The following is a 24,686-nucleotide window of genomic DNA, read 5'->3' as shown; positions in this document are numbered from 1 at the left end:
AGTAATTAAACGTATGAAATGAAAAAGGAGTGTCGATATATATTCATTTATATCACAGCGATATTTGCCACAAATTTTGATTATCTGTGTTTTTGAATTATCCGAGCTTCATAGTGCATCCATTAGCATGGATAATCGAGAGTTTATTGCATTTGTTTTCATCATTCTCAAAATATGGACATATTTACGCAGCTTATCAATGGAAGTATTACAATCATTGATAACATAGATAAAGGAACTAATTGACAGTAAAAACTGATATCAATGTATACAAAATGAACAACTTTTCAGAAAATACGAACCGAAGTAACAACAGCAAACCAAAAATTGAAAAGGTTACATATTGAAGAATAAATATGATTAAATAAGTAAAAACACAAACCTCGTTAAAATAGTAAGATGGCAATGAAATTCCTGTATATAAAACACATCCAATAAAAATAATGAAAATTTGTGGTGAATACCTGTTACAATGATGAGTATCATTTTTATTATCCCTGCAGAAAAATTTTCATAACTTTCTCTGAAGAAACTTCTTCTTCTCTTTTACCATTAAAGGTGTCTTTGAGTTAGCTGACAATGGAGCAATAACGCCAGGTGACTGAGTAATGCATGGTGTATTTTCTTTATTGATGAAAGAGAGCCAGTAATCAGACTGTATCCTCATCAACGATTTGATAATCTGAAAATAATATGATCAATAGGAAAATTATTTAATAAACTTAATAGTGAAAAGTTGATACCAATGTTTCTCAATAATAGATATTCATTATGATACCAATAAGTGTTCATATATATAATTGCTGGATACCTTAGATGCCAACTATTCACCATTTATAGGAATAATTTGCCCCTACGCAAGCAAATAAAATCTTTTGACCAGGAGAAGCTTTAACGATGAAATAGTTATGCATTTATTTGTTTAATAGTATTTAAATATAAGTACCATAATCATTTAAAACAATCACTTAAGTAATTAATTTGTGCATATTTAACAAGTCATCATAGAGAGGATATATTAATGTTTTACAGCTGTATGGGATGAGATGCAAGAATAGCAGATTCCTGGAGTGATAATTATAGAATAACATACAGAGGAGAGGAAAAGAGCCAGCCTGGGATGGCAATAATATTGAATTAAAAGGTAGGAATAAGCATTGCAAACATTGACCAAGCAACTGATAGCATATTACTCATCAAAGTAAAAGTGAAATCATCAAACTTAGTTATTGTTCAGGTATACATAGCAACAAACAATCATAGAAAGGGAGAATTTGATAGAATATGCAATCACATAGAGATATAATCATGGATATACCTGCATGGAAACACATGATAGTGATAGGGGATTGGAACGCAATGGTAGACATAGAAAGAGATGTCATCACAAATACATGGTTTAGGCACCACAAAAGGAGAAATACACACAACATACCAAGGGATTTGGAAAGATATCAGTGAGACTATATGATGGTTAGGCATAGATATAGGAACAGCATGATTTTTTTGCAGTTTCTCGGAAGCAGACTTGGACTCATACTATAATTTAGCAATAATTTAGTGTACTGTCCAATTCAAAAGGGTAAACAGGGAAGATGAGCTTGGAAATGGAATTTGGAAGCATCAACTGGAACGACAAGAGAGGAGTATGAGCAGGCCTAAGAGAAAATTATTACAGAGGACAGAGAGCTGGGTACTATAGAGGAAAAATAGGAAAAAATAAAAATAAGGATACAGAAAGCAGCAAATGAAACTACACGCACAGAAATAGGGAAGGACAAGGAAACGATTAAATAGTAGTAGCAGTAGTTTTGGACCTACAGCTGAGGTGAGGCTTGCTTCCATCCAGAACATACCATGTGATGGTTATAATTACACAATGCACATATGATAAATACATAGAAATTAAAATATTACTAAAAAAAAAGGTAGCTTATCTAATTCCCTTTCCATCATTATTTGCTAGTTCATTAAGCTAGCATGATTACCTGTTGAAAAAATATAAAAGAAAAGGGTACAAAAGCCTATATTTCTGGACATTTTGAATCTTCAACTCCTTACATATGAACTAAATTGTAATTTATAATACCATTATAACTTCATTTTATATTCATGAATTTACTTGCATTTGCCATATTTAAATAAATATGCACTTACATGGCAACTAGTATTTTGATTAAAGAGAAAAAAACCAGCAAGCATTGATAAAGGACCTAGACGGAATTTGTGCTGGTAATAAAAAGAAAAAATATATTCAGTTAATATACAAAACATGATAGCAGGCGTAATTAACAGGTAAGAATAAAATAGGTAAATGGAATAGGAGGATTATTTGCCAAGAAGCAATTATTAGAATGATTAAACCCAAATATGACAAACCAATTACTAACACCCTTAGGAATACTACTACTTAAGTAGTACAGCTTTAAGATTCTGGTCTCTCAGAGTCCGAGGACTTTTCTAACTACCGATGTATATAGCTGAATGCTGCTCTGGTGCATAAAAGTTTGCAATATACTTTCATTTTCTCTACCACAACCGAAGGAAATTTGAAACAATATAACCTTAACCCTTCAAGAAATAGTAGGTCCATGATTGAATTGAAATAAGTGGGTCCTCCTATACGTCAAAAGGAATAAAAAGAAAAACTTTATTTCGAGTAATTTTTTTTAACCTCCTCCAAGCTCAATACACTTTTCCCAACATCACTGCAACTTTTTTAAGCCGTCCAAAAAGTTAGATTTCAGAAGGTACTCAAAATTGGCAAATGTTCTCGTGATGACCTCCTGTTTCGACATGAACCATTTTCCACCAGGCTACTTTTTCATGTTTGGAAATAAAAAGTGACTTTGGGCCAAATCAGGGGAATTACAGTAAATATGTATGTAATACTTTTAAGTTCAATGCAATAATTTTCACTATTGAAATTACACAGACTTCCATCAAGACAATGCATGGGTGCATTGTCTTCATGGAAGAAAATTATTTTCTTTGCCATATCAGGATTTATTTTCTTGATTTCTTTGGTCAACTGGGGCATTAACGACACATGACACTCTTAATTTATCATTTGCCATTTTTGCAAGGATTCCATGTAGATGATTCTGCATGCATCCCAAAAAACCGGGGCCATCACCTATTAGGCCAACTGATTTGGATAGGCACACAAGCTTGTAAGGATTGCAACGAAAAGGCACCAAAACAATCTCCAAATTGAAAACAGGATTGCATTTTTTCTCCACTGAGGCCAAATGTGGCAGCATCTATCTTGCTGAGATTTTTTCACGTCCAATTTTTAGTGCTAAATTGAAAACACAATCTTGCAGCCTCAACAATTTTATACACTTTGACACATCAATTATTCAAAACCATATTGTGAATTTTGTCAATTATTTTGGAGGAAGTCATGTCAACTGGATGTCCCAATATATCTTTATCAAATGTGGATGTCATACAAAATTTTAACTCATTTACCCAATTGTACACAGTCACAAACACAGGAGCAGATGGCCCATGAACTTCATTCGACTCAGCATTGCTCTATTCCAGCATTACCCCTTTTCAATAGAATTGTTCAATCACTGCACTAAACACATATTTTTTCTAAATAAACGAAACTTTGTTATTTCAATCAACTATGAAAATGAAACCACACGATTTTTAAAGCTGAATGATTAACAACAGTCTAGTGATCATTAAATCACAAAATAATTTCTTTTTAAGATCAACAAAATTACCAAGCTAATGGAAATTCTAGTAATTTATATGATCCAACTCATTTCCTAAAACAAGTTTTCATCACTAATCAAATGGAAAGTCTTCAGAAGGAAAAGGAGTAACACAATGCAAAAAAAAATTCAGAGAACTGCATTATGTGTACCTATTTCATTAATATACTGCCATCAAATTAAAAGACAAAAATTAAAGAATTACAATGCATAATGACAAAGACTAAGTTGGATGAATTAAATTAATACACAAATACCAATGATTTTTGCAGTAGTCATGACCAAATTAAACACATACATGCCACTTTCACTGCTTAGAATTCCTAGAACTCCAAAGCAGCAAGCAAATCTCTAGTTCTATATTTCACAATTATTGCAGGGCATGCACTCTACCAATTTAATCAAACCCAAGTAAGGAATCTTTTTTGAGAAGTTTTTTGGTATGTATTTCACTGTTCATATTAATGAGTGTGAGGACTATAGGACAATTAGTTTGATATCCCACGCAGCTAAAGTTGTTCTCAGGATCATAAACAAAAGGATAGAGAGTAGGGCAAATGATTACTTAGGGGATGATCAGTTTGGGTTTAGGAAGGGGAGAGGTACGCGTGATGCCATTGCAGTAATGAGATTATTAATCGAGAGGAATATAGAACACAACCAGGAGGTATTTGCCTGTTTCGTAGATTTTGAAAAAGCGTTTGATAGAGTGAATTGGGAAAAACTAATGAGTATATTGCAGAAAATAGGAATAGATTGGAGGGAAAGGAGGCTAATCCGCAACCTGTACATGTCTCAGACTGCTCAGGTGCGGGTGGGAAACGGGGAGTCAGGATGGGCAGTGTTAGGAAGGGGTGTAAGGCAGGGTTGCCCATTATCACCGTTGCTGTTCAACCTGTATGCAGAGGAAATGATCAAAGAGGCATGGGAAGAACTCGAGGTAGGAATGAAAGTGGGCGGGGGATTCGTAAAATCAGTTAGGTTTGCTGATGACCAAGCTTTAGTTTGTCAGTCAGCCAAGGGGCTGCAAGCATTGCTGAGTGAATTGGAAATTCAGTGCAACAGGTATGGGATGAGAATCAATACTAATAAAACAAAGGTTATGCGATTTTCTAGAAAGAAAAAGGCCAAGCTTAACATTAAAATAGGACGGCAAAAACTAGAGCAGGTAGAACAGTTTACGTATCTCGGTAGTGTTTTGGACCAACACGGTCAAAGTAGTAGGGACGTAAGGAGAAGAATTGCGCTAGGCAAAGAGGCTTTCACAAGGAGGAGGGAGTTGATGACGGGGACTTTGAGTAAGGATGTTAAGAAAAGACTCGTAAAAACTTTGATATGGAGCGTAGCTATGTACGGCGCGGAAACGTGGTCATTGAAGCAGGAGGATAGACGTAGACTGGAGGCTTTTGAAATGTGGGTGTGGAGAAGAATGGAGAAGGTGAAATGGACAGAGAAGAAAACAAATGAGGAAGTACTTGGTATGGTGGGCGAAGAGAGGGGTTTGTTGGGAGCAATCCTATGGAGGCAGGAAAAGTGGATGAAGGGGGTGTTGACCGGCAGTGGGATGTTGAATACTGTGATAGAGGGTAGAATGTTGGGCAAAAGAGGAAAGGGAAGGAACAGGATAGGGATGTTGGACGGGATGAAGGGAGGAAGAAAGTACTCAGAGATGAAGAGGGACCTGATATAGAGTAGGATGATGGATTTTGTGTTTTGTTAGGAGTAATAAAATATTTGTTTGGTAGTTGTGTCCATCGAAAAACCTACCTTGACCGGTAGATTACCTTAAAAAAATTAATGAGATTAGCTTAAGTAGAAAACAATCATTTTATGAGCCAGAATATGCAACAAGTGCACCTTGTGGGCTAGAAAATATAGTATGTACTAAAATGCAACAATTTCAAAGTGTAAAAATCATTTTCCTTGACCAGTTTTGAATCCCAGCCAAGGTAAATGACTTATGCTTTCAAACTGTAGCATTTTAATGTATATTAGTGGACTACACTGTTAAAATGACTACCAAGGCATCTCAGTTTTTTGAATGGTATGTACTCATCATTGACTACATACAATATCCTGAAGGAACTCAAGCTACAGCTTCTTGTGGATGAATTGTTTACATACCTGATGTTGCACATCTGTTTCATTATACATGAATTTTGGAGACATATAAATGGGACAGTTTCCAGACACACTAGGTCCAAACACCTTTGCAATATTTTCTATGGTCATTTTACAATCATGGCATGAAGCAACCCTGAAATTAATTACTTCAGTTTATATGCTTGATAGTATTGAACGAGATATTTGCATAACTATTTTCTTACCACAGATTTAACCAAAAATTTTCACGAGCTTTTAAAGTTACGATTTAGGCTTTCATAATGTATAATGCCTAGCTCATAGACCATACCAAACCCTAAGTAATTTTATTTTTGAAATAATCAAATTTTTTACATTTTTATGAGAGTACATTTTAAGGAAGGCTTTCGATGGATATACAGGGTCCATACACTAAAGGTATTGGGATTGGTTCCAAAAATCCAAATTTATTGCAGTTATCATAACAATTACTTAATAATCTTGAAAATACATTCTTCCTGCATCGATACAATAAGTTCGGCATGTCTGCCACAGGTCAAAAGCCCACTGTAAGTCTGTTACCAGAATACTGTTGAGAGCCTTTGTCATCACTGCTTGAACAACCTTGATGGAGTCGAACCAATATCCTTTCAGCTCCCTTTTTATTCGTGGAAACAAGAAAAAGTCAGGTGGACTGAAGTGTAATGCAAAACTTCACAGCGTAGCGCTGCTCGACGGTGCGCTCCATGTTGGCACGATGACACCACAAGCAATCGCACATCACAAAAATCCACCTCCTGTCTCAACGCATGCCCAGAGGCGACTGAACTGAAAGTGTGCCTAAGTGGTGGGAGACCCCCTCTACTGAGCCGACCAGTCGGACCCCTATCCACCAGTTGAGGCTTCAGCGAACCAGTCCCAATACCTTTTGTACGGACCCTGAAAACCAAACACCACTACATTCCTTAAGTCTAAAACTTAAACGACAAAGCTGACAACCTACAATTAAATAAACCCTTCTCAATTCTGCATTCCGTAAACCCCCATAAAATGGATACCCACATATTATGGACACACCTATTTCAGACACCACTTGAATATAGACAGACTCTTGCCATGTACTGTGTGTGGTTTCTCATGGGGTCACAAAATAGCTGCACTTTAGCGATTTGCCAAAAAATAAGTCTTCCATAAAAGTTCCTTAAGGCATGAACGAAAATCATATTGTAATATTTCATCAATTTTCCAGTAGAACTGTAAATTATGAAATACCTTTGCAACATGAAGCAAATAATTCACTAATCGAAATGTCATAAGTAGCATAATTACAACACAACATTTGTTTAAAATAGATCGCCACTTCTTTCCACCTGCTTTGTAATGTGAAGCAGATGCCAAATATTTTGAGTTCTCATGGTAGTATAATGGTGTGACAAAAATGTCATCAAATAAGTGTAATGCTAATAGCATATAACATAACGTATTTCTCAACATTGTGGACATGGTGAAAGTTCTTTAGAAGTTGGAAGCTGGGGTCCCTATCCCTATTTAATCCCTAATTTTGTTATTACTAAACATACTGCGTCCACCTCAAAAAAAAAGAATGATTAAAATCAAGGTATTTTCTCCGAAGTTGGATATTCATGCCCAGAATTTCAAGAGGAAGTCTCAGAAAACACCAAGTTTACCAAAATATGAAAGCTGGAAGAAGCAATCTTTCCATAGTACATGTTGTAGTAGTAGTTTTGAGGGGAGGCGACCGACAGCTAAGGTCATTTGCGCCATAGGGGATGGACAGGAAAGGATGAAGAGCGGACAGAAACCCGGCGTCGGCATTAGCCTACTCTTTACGAAAGGCGCCAAGGGGTCCGCAGCTTAACGTCCCCTCCGACGGACGGCGTACTCACTCAAAGTGCCCTCCACTAAGCACCTCAAGTAGGGATCGAGATTCCTCTGAAAAATATTCAACACCGCCGGGATTTGAACCCCGGCCCTCTGGATAGTACATGTCACAGCTATAAGGTAGGTAAGAATACATGACACTGAAATTCAAGATGCAGTTCAAAAAATTGTAAAACACTTACATGCAAAGAACTTCAGCGTACACAATGATTGGTTATGGTGGTTAAGCCACAGTGTTTGATGTTGCAGAGGGTAGTCACACATTCAGAGGAAACAGAAAAAGAAGCTCTGAGGAAAATAATGAATACTGTACTTAATAGGAATTTGGAAAATGTGTGGATTACAGAAGTTATTATAATGGACGTGTTCCAAGTTGATGTTCTGGGAATTCCAAAGGATACGTAAAAGAACTTTTGATTTTGAACAATGCCCCTTCTCATCCTGCATTGACTATTTGCTCAGCAGAGATTGTGAGAACTTAAAATTAAAACACTCCGAAGTTCAATATGAAAAATTTCAACCAAGTGATGCCAGAAACTGTTTTATTTCAGAGATTGTGAGATTAGGTGGCTTGCTTTTCTCTCATTCACAAATCATAATTCAGTTAATGAAAAAAGAAGTAACTATTGCTTGCAAGAGGCTGTACTAGCAAACATTTGTCAATAAAGTTTCAGAAGTGCTAGAGTCAAGAAGAGATTAAATTGATGACAAAGGGGAGAGAGAACAATGATGAACATTTAAAAAATATAATTTGAAGGGTAAAAGCTTCAACTGAGCTGATTCCTGAAATATGATGAAACAATCTACTATCACAAATGCATGGAAATAGATCCTACAAAGAGGAGGTTGATTTCCACATCATAGGATTTGAACCTGAAGATTATCAGCAACTTTTGCAGACTGCAGGAGAAATACCCTAGACTTAAAAATGTTCAGGACTGACTTAATTTTGATGAAGATGACCTAGGATACAAAAACTAACGAAAGAAGAATTAACTTAGAGCTTAATATAGCTTAAGAGTGTTCCAGAGGTGGAAAAGTATCTTCAAGATCTGAAGAGAAGCTAGGAGAAACTTCAGTTAACATCTCTAAGATTCAGGAGAGCCTGAATACTGGAATAAATTTTAGGGATGAAATATTGGGCACACATGCAACTATATTGTAAACATTCAAGAACTCTACAGGAGACTGTAACTTTTAAGTAACTCCAAAGAGGCAGCCAAAGTAAAATAAGTAGCTTTTTCAAAACATTTCCCTCATCTTCCCAAGCATCCCTGGAGCCTAGTACATAATACGCCAATGGAAGAATGAAAAAAGTCAACATGCATTCATATACATGTAGGCTATGATAAATGAATCTTTTCAAAGTGTGATTTAAAAACAACTAAAATTTTCAAATAGTGATAGCCGATTTTTCTTTCAATTAATTCTTTAATAACTTCATATCACCCTATTTTTCTTCATAATTTTTATCACATTTTGGGTTAGACAAAGTTAATTTAGAGACTAACAAATGTCGATAAAATATTCAGCTGTAATAGCACTGAAAATTCATCAAGGAACAATCTTAACATGATTTCCAGATTACCAGATTTATTATTTTCAAACTTTATACCATGGAATTGTTCATTATTAATTTCCATTGAATAAATGAAAAACTCCAATAGCCGTAAACAGTTTACCTTACTAAACCAAGCACAAATGAGATTACTGATGTATTTAAATAAGCTTAATTTCAGAAAAATGGCACACTTCTTCGTATTATGAATGCTCAACACAATCTCTTGATGCTCAACACGTGGTCACAGCTTTTCTTCAATATATTAAATGTTACAATCCAATGCTGAAATGCATGTATACATATAATTTGTAGATTATCATTATTATCATGCATGTTCGACTATGTTTGTCTTAAATACAAGAGGCAAATGTATTTACTCCATGGATATCCTCATCAGATATTTAAATCAAAGGTGCACTGCAGTGTGCATCAGGAAGTTATTACACATACAGCAGTGTAAATAAAAATCAATCCCTTCTTGCAGATGAAAAATTAAATATATCAATCAACTCCTAAAATTACTTGTATGTACATTTGATTTCATCTCAAACTTACTTTTTTAAATGAAGAATCAAATAGGCCAAGGTGTCTTGGTTTGGTTTTGGCAGCTCAGATATTGCTTGATACAGTGCAGCAGTTGAGTCACTAGAATCAGATACCTGTGCTGCTTTTGCAAAGTCACCCCAAAGAACATTGGTTATTAATGGCTCACCAAGGCTACTAAGGAAGTCTTTCAATACCCCACAAACCACATGAATGTCATAGTCAGCCAAGTTAGGAGCACCCTTTCCTTGCAGAAATTTTTTCTGAAAATAATGGAAAATCAGCTAATTATTTAAAAGTAATTAGATACAGGTATTATAGTTGAATCTTATTCTATGCTAAAAAATGATATTCAAGTATAAATACCACAGGGTATTGTAAACTTTTGTTACTAAAAACTAATCAAGATAAAAACTTAATTTTTATACGCTGTTCTTAAGACTTATCTACAGAGTAACCATTCAGAAATATACACATGTCCCAACATTTGACCTTTTGAAGGAAATCATTGAAGAACTCAGCAAATTGCATCCAAAACCATTTGACTGTTGAATGCAAAAAAATACCTTAGTAATGATCATTCCCTAACTGAACTGGTTAGGGAATGATCTAGGAATTCATGATGCCACTGCAGGGATGAGAACATTAGTAGAAAGGAACCGAATATAATCTTCATGAATAAATGGCAACCAATGTTAAATTTCTACCACAAGCTGTGTCTAACACTTCACATAACATGGCAATGCCATATTTTCGAATAAACTATTCTTCAACTTCCCAACTTCCTACCTTAAAGTTACCTTAAAAAACTATGCACAATTCCTCGACTTCTCCCCAATATTTCAGGTCACAGTGATTCCTCTCACTTTTCTTGAATTTCCTCATCACTAGCCACCATGAAATCCAAGAGATGAAGGTTCAAGAATGACAATCCTGATCCTCCATTTTTTTTCTTTAGGAGGCAATACTTCACAAACCACAGCGATTTCCAGAGATCCAAGATTGATTTCAACTGCCATTTTATTTTAGATTTTATCATTAAACATTAAATAAATCCAGGCCAAAAATATTCCATTTGTTTTGAAGTGCCTGGAGTCTTTGCTCACAATTGTAATTTATAAAATAATTGGCAAAGATGGCTTTAATCAATAACTACCATCTCTGAAAACAGTCATGAGATTAATAGCATTCAGCTAATACAATCTAGGCATTAAATAGGTTTCTCTCATTATTTTTTTTATAGGTTTAAGTTAAAATAAGTTTGCAGTGAATTTTCTTCACACCTAATATAAATTCACGCTCATATGGATTCACAATAGCAACTCATGATTATGGAATTTAAAGGAGAGAAACGCTACTACAATAAGAATGAATTTCTTGGGAAATAGGCTTTATTTAAAAAATGACAAATTCTAGCTATTTCCAGTTATTACAAAAGTGATTGAATGATTTTCAGCCTGACGATGAAAATTACAATTTGTTTTCAAAATGTTTTAGTTTTCAACAAAATGGCCTTTAATATTAGTACATTTCATCTAGTGGTGTTCTAGTGTCATTATTCCATCTCTGTAGTGCTCTTCTAGGAGTGCTTCAAAGTATCCAAAAGATTCAATCGTTTCTTGGTTGGAAGAATATCATTGACCATCAAGGAAACTTCTGAGTTTTAAGAATGGGTGAACGGGAGCCAGAAGAGAAAGAAAGAATTTATATCCATGGAATGGGGTAGATGTTTTAGCATTTCATGCCAAAAAGTCCCCCATTTCCCATCACAAAGACACTTTTGTTGGAAGGTCCACTGTCTTGATTGAAAATTTTTTTTCTTCAGCACGCCAGGTCTGCTTTCATGACTTTGGGTGTCCATTTTCATTAGAAGGTTAGGATAGAACTACCCAGTAATTATTTCACCTTTTCAAAGATAATTGGTCAACAGAATTTTTTAATCCCAAAAAACCAATGGCATAACCTATCCTGCAGATAGCACCATCTTCACCTCCTTCAGAACAGAAGAACCAGTCTCGATCCACTGCATAGATTGTTGTTTTGATTCTGTTATGTTATTTCAAATCTATGTTTCATCCATTTTCACATGTTGAAGTAGAAAATCACTCTTGATTTTGGCAAAGCATTGAAACCACTGAAGATCCAAGTCTTCTGGGATTTACTCTGCATTTGTCCATATTTCTTGTGCAACAGTTTTGCTGGCCTTGCTGTCGGTGTCAGAAGACTTCCTCCTCTTCTGACCAGATGACGCCGACTGCAATGTCAATAAAACTGCTGTCTCGGAAATATGGACCAATGCAAGGTAAATCCCAGAAGACATAGACCTTCAACAACTGCACACTGCAGAAACCTCCACAAGGCATGCCAAGCACTGATTGGAAAAATTTGTTCAGATGCATTTTTTATCCACAGTGGGCATGCGCAGCACTCATTTTGCACTAAGTTTTATCATGCGCAATTCCTGGTGCAAAATGTAACCCACTATTGATATCCCGACAGCATTAGCAATTTCAAACACCTTCATACAACAATCTTCCAAAATTGTATCCAGCACTTTGTCGATTTCTGCAGTGATTGCAATTTTGCGACGCCCTTCACATGGATCATCTCAGAGGCTCTCACGGCCACATTTAAACTTAGCCACGTATTTCTTGAAAATGGAAACAGAAGAAGACAAACCCCCAAACACATTTACAATCCTCAAATGAATCATACCATACTAAGCCTTCTTTTATGAAGAATTTTATCACTGCACATCATTTTTTATTTTTGATTGATACTTGATTTTTTTCATTTCTACGAACACCCACCGCAACATAATTCAAACAACTACCTACAGCAAAATGCTGGATGGAATCACAACATACCACCACAGCTGAACCCACTGCTTGTCACAAAAAATAAACTGGCCCCTAGTGATCAACTAGAATATTCAGCCTTAAAAAAACCATAAGCTCTAAATTTTCAAAAAAAAATTTTTTTTAAGCTTAAAAATTTTTCCTTGCAATTGAAGAGCCTTTACTTTTCCTGATAAATGAATCTCTTCAACCTGGTAAGTTCCCTGCTCCACTCAAAGTTGCCAAAACCATACCCCTATATAAGGGTAAGGATAATAAACTACATACGAATTCGTATAGGCCAATCTCACATTATTACAATAATTACAGTTAAAATAGTGAGCACTATTGATTTTCCTATTTTCAGTTCATTAGCTATCACTTAGGCAGTTTTTTGACGATCAGTAAGGACAAGGGACCACACATGATCAATGTTGTCATCAAAATAGGTGGTTGAAGGCTGTCACAGTCTTACATCAACCGTGGTGTCTTGTCGACCATCTTTAAAATGCTCAATCCACTTGAAAACGTGTTTTCTTCAGAGCATTATCACTGTAAACAGCTGTCAACATTTCAGTTACTTCTTGATAACTTTTACTGCACTTCACCAAAAACCTTGATGTTGACTTACTGCTCTGTGATTTCATCAATTTCCATTTTCGACAAAGAGTAAAAACAAGGACAAGAGAAACTAACATAACGGGCAGCATTGGATATCATTCCATTCCACAGAGCCATTTTGATTATGACTAGGCAATATATGATTACCAGCATGAACTTCAGAAAATAAGTTGATGACAAAATTCAAATACTGTAATGTGAATTATTCACAAAGATGGAGATAACCAAGGTCAATATTCAAGATTCAACTGAATCATGAATTTCACAGAGTACAACATAGTGTGATTTGATTGTAATATGAACCAATAAGAACTTGAAAATCCTTATTATAATAAATAAGGTTATGTAACGTAAAATATTTCCCAAAATGTGTTGACTAATGCCTAGAAAGATTTCTCTGAAGAAAAGTAGCAATAAGAAAACTAAAGGTATCTCTGCATATCTCTATAACAGAATTATGCAAATGAATTAAAAAAAGCCCAGTGATATACATAAAAAATTTAATTTTGTTTCTTAAACTTTCTATACAAAGCGTTACCTTAAGAGTTTTAATCTTTTTATCTGAACCAGGGATTTGGTAAATTCCAGCTTCACTGAGGCCCCGAGATTCTACCTCTCTGACACAATGGATGATCAGTGACGGAACCATTGGAGAGACCACTGGCACATAGTCTGCAATTGATCCCTATTAATTAAAAATAAAAAAGATAACTTCTACATTTAAACGTACAGATATAATTCATAACGAGCACTATTATTTAAAATACGCCATTCTACTAACTAAAAATCTGTCAATTCATCTGTAGGGATTGGTAACATCCCTGTCCCTAAATGAATTTAGTAAACCCTTATCATTCATAATAATTGAGTCCTTCATAAGTTGTGAAATCCTGACCATCTAAAAATTGTTAAAATCAAAATGGTTCACAAAAAAGGGGATAAGGGCAGTATAAGCAATTACCATCTGGTGTGTCAGTCTTACTTGTCAAAAATTCTTGAAACCCAAATGAGATCAAGACTTTATCACAGGATCACTAAAAATAAAATTCTTAACGAGGAACAGCATAGATGGGTGTGTGGCAGGGTGTGAATACACACCAGACTAATTTTGACCTGAATATGACCCAACCGCAGCCGTATAATGTTATTCTGATCCCTTATCAATGGTAGAAAAAATTATATCTTAAATCTATCAGTTCTACACTCAATATCTCTAATTTTATTGACATGATCTCTCCTACCGTAGTTCAATAATACATTTTCAACATCACTTTTAAAGAGACGTCCTCCCAATTTATGCAAGAGATTTAATCTGTAATTTAACCTTCGCTCCATGACTGATTCCCAGCCTAGCTTATCTAATACTTTGGACATGAAACTAAGTTAACCATAACGTTTTACAAATACATCTCCTCTACGCTGCATGCAATCCTATTTGGCAATCGATCAAACTTCATGAGGGTCCCATATACTAGCAGCAAGGTTAAGGGCCAGTGATGCTTTTGCAGGCTTCTTAAAAAAAGGTTATGAATTACTGGGATTTAAATGAGTTCTCTGTTGGAGTATTCAATGATCTGTCAAGGATATTTGATGCAGTGGACTGTAAATTTCTCCTTACAATATGTGAACATAATGGAATCAGGGGAATCACTTCTTAGTGTTGAAAATCATATTAAAAGGATGGAAAGCAAATGGTAGTTATTGAGATAGAGTTGACAATGTTGAGAAAGCTCCCATCTCCCCCTGAAATCATAAATGTTCGAGTGCCAAAAGGAAGCATCCTTGTAACTCTCCAGTTTCTAATCTATGAAAATAATTTACCAAATAGTTTTTCGAATGAAAATGTGTTGTTTCAAGATGATGCAACCTTATCAATACACCATATGGATCCAAAGTAGTTAGAAACCAAGCTTGACAACTCATTATATCATCTGAAACACTGGTTCAATAACAACAATCTATCTATAAATACACAAACAACCAACTTTATACAATTCCATAGAAAATAGAGGTAACTCATTAAGACCTTCGCCAAAATGGGAAAATTATTGAAAGAGTGTCTAGTGCAAAGTGTTTAGCTTTGTAAATTGATGAGTCCTTCGATTAGGTGGCCCTTATTAATCAATTATCTCTCAAACTTATAAAATGTGGATATATTTTGAAAAATTTGGAAGGGTGGAAAATGGTTTATTTGGTACCTTCCAAGTACATCCAGCATATGGCATCATTTTCTGAGGATCATCTCCTTTATTTAAAAAATATTTGCCATGCAAAAGAGATATATTAGGTATTTAGCAAAAATGCTTGGCAATCCTATTAATCATACTAAAAAGCATAAAGATTTTAGCCCTGCCATGTTTGTATATTGATTACTTGTCTTTAAAAGGAGTGAACACATTACCTATGTCATGCTCATATCTATGAGCATCACAGAGGAAATGAGTTCAATTTTAACGAGTGAATCAAAGTTATTTTCAATTTTCAATTTTTCCATGATTCATTCCATCCAAAGTTGTATACTCATTGCTCAGAACTAATGCAGAAATACCAAAAATAAAAAGACTAGTATCACACAAATCACCGATTGAAGGTTTATGAAAAATGAAATCTTTTCATACGCCCATTCTATTCTCACTTAATTGTATAATTTTTCCAATCCAAGTTAAATTAATTTATTTTTAAATATAAATACTACTAATAATGCTTCAACAATTTTGATCACAAATAAATTTATTAGAATATGAAAACCAAGAACAGGTTTGTGGCTGAAAGTAAACCTTTCACCAAAAACATTTCATAACTTCAGCATTGAAATATTTTAATTAACAATGAAACATTCAAAGGATTTTGATTATTAAGTGCTACACAAATAATTTAAAAAGATGAGACTGAGAAAATGAATGATGCATTAGAGCCACATTCTATCGACTTAAAGAACCACTCTCCAACAAACTACTCACTCAGCCACTGAATAATATACAGAAAGTTAAAGTTCACATTCTGCCGGAGATTCTACTCTTTATTTCTTTTTCATTAAACAAAACAAATGTTTTAGAAAAAAATCTACAGCAAGAGATGAACTATAAATGCTATTTCAAAGAGAAAAAGTGACTTCACACTTAATTATTAATACCATTTCTCCCCATACATTTCAGTAGTTAATTAGTGTACATTTAACCCCAGATATTTTGAAAAAAGCAAATCTTTTACAAACCTTTTTCACTTTTGGACTGCTGCAACTAGAAATGCAAGGCAATGAGATGTTTTCCTTACACTCAGGATGACTCAAAACTTTACAATCACTACATTTTATTAACATGTTGCAAAAATTAATCCTGCAAAAGAATGAATTAGTTTTTAATGCAAGGATGATGTCGTTGAAAACCATGTTTACCATAAATTCAATTTTGGGATGCACTTTCAACAATCTTCATAAACATCCTTTATGCAAAACTTTCAAAGCCATATGATTAATCAGATTTCCAGTTTTATATTTTTGCATATTAGCAATGGATTGTATTAACTGCCAGCAATATGTACACCCCTGCCACACACCTTTTTGGTGGCTCACAGGGTTTTGATGTAGATAAATATAAGTACATATCATTGCATGTGTTCCTAACTTTCATTGAATACATTTTTTTATTTGTGTTTGCATCAATATTCTACTCAAAAGTAATGACTTTGTGTTACAGCTCTGTTGTGACTTGTGTTTTCCAGAAAAACTTAAATGCTTTGAATATCACATTGTTTTTGGGTTTGCCATGCTCAAAAAATTAGAACCTGTCATTTTATCTGTTGCAAATTTCAGAGTTCCTTCACTAAGCACTTTGCTGTTTCAGTTTAATTCAGTAGCTCTACCTTGTATAAAATTTGTAAATTACTTTTGTTTTACCACCTACATTCACTGAAAAAAATCTGCCTAATTCTATTTCTCTGCGATTCACTCCCATATTTCCAACACAAAATTTTGTCTCTTTTGATGTTTTCCCTGCATTGAATTGCTGCATAAATGGAGGAACTATTCAGGATGAATATGAGTTTGTGACTAAACAGTTTAAAGTTACTTAACTTATGAAACCTCCTTAACACAGAAACAAATATCAAAGTACCTACTGCAAATACATATATAGATGTACTATTCTGAATATTCGGAGTCCTGATTGACACGTGGCTGTATTGCAATTACTTGGGTTCTCCTCCAGGCATATACACTAACTTTTAGTATTGCATTAATATATTATTCACTATTTACATACCCTTGAATATTAAGATGGATAATATTAAATGTAAAGGCAGGTTCATACATGCCAAGAAAATTAGTTCTGACGCATAATTAATGCAGCTTATGTGACTTGCTCTAAAGCATCCAGGAGACAAGACCTGAACTTGCATTAACCTAACAGAAAAATTGTTTTTTAACCATGGTGTTTGAGCAAATAATTCAGTTTATTTTTGAGTTCAAAAATAGTGGGTAAGCTGAGGAATATAATTTTAACTTTGAAGAATTACATGGCCAAGGATGTGATCCATTGTTGATACTTAAGCTAATTTTAGCAGAGTGAACTTGATAGAGGAAGCCCCCGAAGAAAAGGAATAGGTGATAATTGATGTCAAAAAACTATCATCAATGGAATTAATGAAAAAAATGTTGTAGATTAATATGTTCACGCTGGTAATTTAGTTCACCTATGCTAAGCAAAGTTTAGTGAAACCTATGGCAGATCTTTAGTGAAATAGTTAAACTTGAAAATATCCAGGAAATTGCTTGATAAAAGGCTTTGACAGAAAAGTGAGGCCTCTTTATGGTTTCCTCAGCTCAAAAGCAGATCGGATTTATAGTTTCAAGACAAAAGAAACAACCAGCTGGCATTGCCATAGAGAATGACCACACTCTTCAGTATCAACATCTACATTAAATATGGAAAGAGTTATCTTTTACATAAAGGTTTAAATATATTCCTGTAATAATTAATTGCAAACCTATACATCAGACACTGTAATATTTTGGAACCATGGATTTATAAAGGTTGGAAAATGAAAGGTTTCCCATAATCGCCAATGAATTTTATTGTGTGGTATAAAGAGGTTTGAGGTAAGGGAGAATGCAAAATCATACTCAAGGCATGTAGTTAGTAAAGAAAATATTGTATTATAACAAAAAAACAGGCCACCCACCTTTTCCCACATGGATTACACTCTTCAGGTTTTAAAACTATCCTCTGTACAAAGCAATGCTGTCTGCTGTTCATTCTTTTCATAACTTCAAAGTCCAACCCAATGTCTGGAGGATGCAATCCATCAACTGACGGGTCTTTGCCTTTTGAACCAACAGATCCATCAGAAACTGAAAGAAAGACGAAGGAGATAACTTCAGGCGTCACTTTGTGGAAACGATACATATTGCAAAAGAAACACTTGGTTTTTCCACATAAAATATTTATTCACGACCTAGGTTTCGACGCTCAGCGTCATCTTCAGGTCACCTGAAGATGACGCTGAGCGTCGAAACCTAGGTCGTGAATAAATATTTTATGTGGAAAAGCCAAGTGTTTCTTTTGCAATATGAAAGAAAGACAAAAAATTCAAAATATATACAACAAACAGGAAGCTAAAGATTAAATTTATCTATTCACTGGATATAATTGGTCCTATCGTATTAATAACCTATCCTATTAACATAATAGAAAATAGTTATAGTATATTATTTTAAGACTTCATATGTTGGGGCATTATTTTTAAGTAATTATTACTAACAAATAACTGTGATTCCTGGATTAAAGTTCTTCTGCATAAAATTGATCTTTATGTAATTGATGTAGTAAATTACAGCTATTATGTTGATGTGCTTCAATGAATGAGACATCTTAATTATGGCTGAGAGTGAAAATATTCACAAAGAAGTGCACGTATCAATGATATCAGCACGCTGGGTTCCACTGCAACAGAACCCTTTTCAGAGGCAATGGGATTTCAAAGTGATGTGGCTTTGATATTTTGCCACATGCACCCTGTTCTCCTAATCTCACACCAAATTGCACAGTCCATGATTTTACAACAAATGATGCAATTCAACAGGGGGAATAATGGTTTGCGACCCAATCTGAGGAGTTCTACAATGATGGCCTTTGAAGGGTCAAGCGTTTCGAGAAATGTATAACTCAGGATGGTGACTTATGTAGAGAAATCTTTAAAATTAAAAAAGTTAAATTTCTATCTCGATTATTCTTTAGTAATAATTAAAAGTTTAAAATACTTCCTCAAACAAGACAAGAGTCAGAACTAGTTGAAAACAGCCAAGGGTCGTGAAATACAAATCCTTATTTGGAAGATATGCTGATGTGAAGTGGCATCAAAAAAAACATTCAAATAATAAAGAGAATGGTTATATTACATGCATAAACTCAGATGAGTGAATTTTCAAGCCCTGATTTGACTGTGAAGAGTTTCATGAATAATGTCCCTTAATACAGAATCAAAGAATTTTTTGTTGCATGAAATGGCATTCCATATACCAATCCTTAGTCTTACAGGTAGCACTTTAGGTAGTAATTAGACAAAAGGCAATAGGCAAAAGGCAATATTCAAATACGTACAGATTGAACTAACTTATTTACGTGATAAGTACTATTTCACAAAAGGAGTCCAATGAAATTTTTTCTAGAAGTTTATTAGCTTTGTACCAGATTAAAACCACATCAAGAGTAATTCATAATACATAGATTTAGGGGAGGAGACCAACAGCTGAGAACATTTGCACAATGAGGGATGAATGGGAAAGGAGGAAGGGTGGACAGAAAACTGGCCTCAATATTAGCCTACTCTTACCACAAAGGGTGCAAAGAGGTTTGCAGTTTAACATCCGATCCAATCGAAGACGTACTCGCTTAAAGTGTTCTCCACCAAGCATCTCAAGTAAGGATCGGGATACCACTGAAAAAATCTACAATCTCAAGGAGTCTAAACCGAGCCTTCAGGGTGGGAAGCCAGTATGCTAACCACTGCACCAATCCAATCCCCAAAAGTAATTCCTCCAACACAAACTGGACAAAATCACCCTCCACTACCACACAACTTGATTTGATCCATAAACTACTCTCACCAAAAGCCAATTGTATTCATACAAATCAATGATACAACAGTCATTGCATTGGCTTCGGTAAGAAATCAATTGGCCCTTTGATTGGTGAAGATCCAAATGAATTTATACAATTGGTACTGAAGTGAACTCTTAAAGAGGTATAAAATGCAGACCATTGACCACTGCCTATGAGCAACATAATTATTGAATAAAATTTAATGCTCAATTTCTTTTTCCTTCCTTAACTAGGGAGACAAAATTAATTTGACTTGCCATTCACCAATGGAATAACATTGGTAATTCATGGAAATGGGTTAGTATTAATTAATGACTCCACATACCAGGAAAGAACATCGCAGTCAATAAAGTGAACAAGAAAATTAAATGTCATTAGCTACATGCAACCTTACACAGGCCTCGAGGCCAGGAAGCAATAAAATGAGGGAGAAATATTGCCATTTCACGTTAAGTACTCACAATTATCAACCATGATGGATACAAATAAGTAGATTACACTTTCAACAATTCATTACTCTTGATAACCTCTAATGCTAATATTTACCACATATACCAAATTACAATTAATACCAATTCATCACAGTTCACTCACCATTGAGCAATGAGGCCGAAAGATAACTTACTGGGACTTGAGAGTTGTGAGGATTACCCATCATCTGTTCCTCTTTAATAATCCCTTGATCAGTTGCACATGCTTTATTTATAGTACTCTCCGGTAAACCATTTCCTGTAGTCACTTGAATTAATTTGTCCCCTGATAGCATTTCTATCTTGTGACTTCTCTAAAAAGTGATTGTCATAATAGATAAGGCCATTCAAACAAATTCCTAAATAAAGCCACCAACCACAGCAAAAAGATGCAAATGCACACAAAAAGTGACTTACATCAGAACTGCCAAATGATTGTCTACCCTTGAAAGATGGGCAATCCAATGAAGGTCTCATCTTCTTCCAAGTTTCACCAGAGATGTCATCATCTGATTGCGAGTAGCTGAAATCTAATATCCAGGAATCTGCAAGAAAATGCATAATGATTTTTTTTACAATTTTTAGGGGAATTAGATTGACATGTACAAAAACACAGAGGGGAACAGCTAAAAAAATTAAGTATATGGTATCGAGTTAACACCATGTCATTTTTATGCACTATGTGAAGTCCTGGGACTAGGTACTAAGGATTAGGCATATCACACTAGAAAATACTAGCAATATCAAATGTTGAAAGGAGTAGCCCCTACTTCAAAGCATGTCATAACTTAAAGAGGCCTGTCACTTGCTACAAATTTTAATACAATCACCTGTCACACGTTGCAATACATTTGATATGGTTGACTTCATGCAAGGTACTTGGATACTTAAACGTTGGGCTATCTCATTCAAGGTCTGCACAAGGCTTAACAATTTAACTATGCCATTATACCTATTATCCTCGAATGGAAATTCTTGGTACACACTGGATTCTTACCGGTCATTTCCAAAGAGTCTGAAGTTCTCATCCTACCACCATCGACGAACGATCGGCTGTTTCTTTCCCATTTCAATTTCGGTATCATTGCGGTCTCTGCATCAAAGTTGGTTTCTCGCTGTGATGCTGACGAACCCAATAGTACAGCGAATTTTCTCTCCTGAAAAACAACAGTAGGTTTTAGAAATCGTAATTCTATTTGGCTCAGGTACAGCTTCAGAAAATAATAAGGACAACAAAAAATTCGTGAATATTGGTACCAGTTCTAGTTTTTCCGTATTTACAGCTCTCACATGCTTTCTTTCTAGGTCTAATAACTTTCTTGCACACTGCAACTTGGACTCCAAAGAAGACACTTCTTTTCGGGATTCGTCCAGCGCTTTCTTCAACTTCGAACATTCCCCAATTGATGCCAGCCAATGCATTCGACACTTCTCGTGATTAACGGCAAATCGTACAAATTCTGTAATGATCTTAGAATTATTCATTGCGTTTCGGAAGGCATCCATCTAGATAAGTCTTTGCCCATCTACGAAATATGTTCCACAACAGTTACATACATAAATGTCACGCCACAGGGTACTTTTTTCAGAGCTCACAATGAAGCACGTCCACAGAACAAAACAATAAAACGATAAACAAATGTTAACGAAATAAAGAACGCCCACCTTGTTCACATCCATCGACCAAAATATTCTGAAGTCTCGTTATATCATCGTACAACTCAATCAGTGACTTCTCGTGAGAGCTGTAATATATAATGAAATCGAGAGTTCAACAAAATGACAACTCATGGTTCTAATATGCATGAAATCAGTTTATATTTTACTTAACGATAACAGTAATTATAACCATGCTTACCACGAAAACATTTTCAATGTTTCACCGGACCTGACCATTTGCAAATAATTGGGCATATGGGCACATTCATCCCGTTCGACTGATAGAGCCGAACTAAAACCAGGGTTGCCAGATGGTAAATGGTTTCACTACAGTCGTTTTCAAAATCGAGTTCATGCGCTCTCCACCATCCAAAATTCTAATTCTTTCCATTTTCCCATTATTCTAATTCGATTGACATTAAATCAAAAATTTACGAGATGTAGTTCAATGTGAGATTAAAAGAGAAACTCGGAGTTATATATCTATACAAAATGATTTAGTTTGTAATGAAAGAAAAGTTTGTAATACAGAATTTAGAACTGATGTGGAAATCCTGAGACAAGAAATTCGAGAAAGAAAAAAGAGTACTATTACAAACACATAATAGACCCAAGTAAGTAATACCTTATCAGCATTATTAGCTTTTTACCATTCCGATTCTGCTCAAGACAATGCAAACACCCAATTGGAACTCGAGTAATTATGGTAACCTTTTTACAAGAGCACTTCTCTGCCAATTGTAGATTAGTAGCCTCAATCGTCGTGACCTTAGTAACCATGGTAATCATAGTAACGATAGTATCCATGTCCACCTTAATAATCATGGCAACGTGATCATTTTAAATGGCATTCAGAAATGGCTGAAAAATTATGTATGACGTGTTACTCCACTATCAATGCTCTACTGATAACATGAGAGAATTATGAAAAATGTGTAATAATGTCGTATGTATCTGTAATTATCTCTACATTTAGTAACATCTCTTTGGTTCCCTTTGAAAAATATTATATTTAAATGAACTTCATATATGGTCTTTGGAAAATAAATTTTTAATATTATTTACCATCTGGTTAGAAAAACAAGATCATGGAAATGGAACAGGTACAAAAGTATATTCTCACTTAACCCCGGCAATTGAGGATAGATGCAAAAACCAATAGAAATGTTGGTACTTTTTAACCATGGTAAACAGCTATTAATCGAAACGGGGCATGAAAGAGCAAAGATACTTGGAAGGTAGGCATAAGGAATAAAGGCTTCGTGGACCATCACTTCCGGAGGCCTGTTGCACATTATTTCACTTACTACAAGAAACTGCAGTGAATGTACAATTACTTTCAACCCTTTCTACACACGGGGTGGGTTCAAAAGTATCGCGACTTTTGTGTTTTTTTTCAAAAATTATTTATTTATTCATGAATATCTATGTTCCCGTTCACAGTAATCCCCATTTAATATTATACACTTGTGCCAACGTTTTTTCCAATCCTCGAAGCACTTCAAAAAATAATTTTTTGTAATCTTGTTCAGCTCCTCCTTCGATGCGGCGTTTATCTTGTCAATCGTAGCGTAGCGTCATCCTTTCATGGGCCTCTTCAGTTTCGGGAACAAGAAAAAGCCACTCGAGCCAGATCTGGAGAATACGGTGGCTGTGGCATCATTAGTGTGTTGTTTTTGGCGCACAAGTAACGACGTGTAAGTAGGGGCGTAGTCATGGTGCAAAAGTCAATTTTTGTTCTTCCACAAATCCGGGCGTTTGTGGTGGATTGCTTCGCGCAAATTTCGCATAACTTGCAGGTAATATTCCTCATTTACCATTCTACCCTGTGGCAAAAACTCATGATTCACCACTCCCCTGCAATCGAAGAAAACTGTAAACAAAACTATCACATTCGACCGAACTTGGCATGCTTTTTTCGGTCTTGGCTTGTGCTGCAGCTTCCATTCGGATGATTGAGCTTTAGATTCCCCGTCATAACCATAAACCCATGATTCATCACCAGCTATGACCCTCTGGAGCAAATTTGGGTCGTCGCGGACACAGTCCATCATTTCATTAGCAATGTTAATGCGTTGCTGTTTTTGGTTGAAATTCGGCCGTTTTAGTACAAATTTCGCGGCGACCTGTGTCATTCCCAAATCGTTGGTAAAAATCGAATGGCACGAGCCAATCGATATGTTTAG

General features: G+C 35.2%; 1 protein-coding gene across 1 annotated transcript; it reads right to left on the bottom strand.

The window, feature by feature from the left end:
- Positions 1-463: 463 nt before the first annotated feature.
- Positions 464-22,539, bottom strand: LOC139699814 (rac GTPase-activating protein 1-like). The gene is made up of 10 exons (XM_071598239.1): positions 22,507-22,539; positions 22,099-22,301; positions 21,839-21,998; positions 21,259-21,386; positions 20,966-21,155; positions 18,453-18,621; positions 16,489-16,609; positions 13,813-13,959; positions 9,829-10,079; positions 464-682 (listed from the first exon to the last, which is right to left on the bottom strand). The coding sequence occupies exons 2-10, from the start codon at positions 22,261-22,263 to the stop codon at positions 667-669; spliced, it is 1,347 nt and encodes a 448-aa protein (XP_071454340.1). The 5' UTR covers positions 22,264-22,301; positions 22,507-22,539; the 3' UTR covers positions 464-666.
- Positions 22,540-24,686: the final 2,147 nt, after the last annotated feature.

The sequence above is a fragment of the Hetaerina americana genome, unplaced genomic scaffold (assembly GCF_022747635.1).
Source record: "Hetaerina americana unplaced genomic scaffold, ioHetAmer1.1.p SCAF_91, whole genome shotgun sequence".
NCBI lineage: Eukaryota > Metazoa > Arthropoda > Insecta > Odonata > Calopterygidae > Hetaerina > Hetaerina americana.
This window is presented reverse-complemented; position numbering and strand designations above follow the sequence as displayed.

What these genes read in the sequence shown, in the direction of transcription:
- LOC139699814 (XM_071598239.1), bottom strand. Translation starts at nt 22,263, where the DNA reads ATGCATTGGCTGGCATCAATTGGGGAATGTTCGAAGTTGAAGAAAGCG. An exon ending in AATCATTTGGCAGTTCTGAT is followed by an intron (nt 21,156 to 21,258) that starts GTAAGTCACTTT and finishes ATCACTTTTTAG; the next exon opens with AGAAGTCACAAGATAGAAAT. An exon ending in AAAAGATTAAAACTCTTAAG is followed by an intron (nt 10,080 to 13,812) that starts GTAACGCTTTGT and finishes CATTATTTTCAG; the next exon opens with AAAAAATTTCTGCAAGGAAA.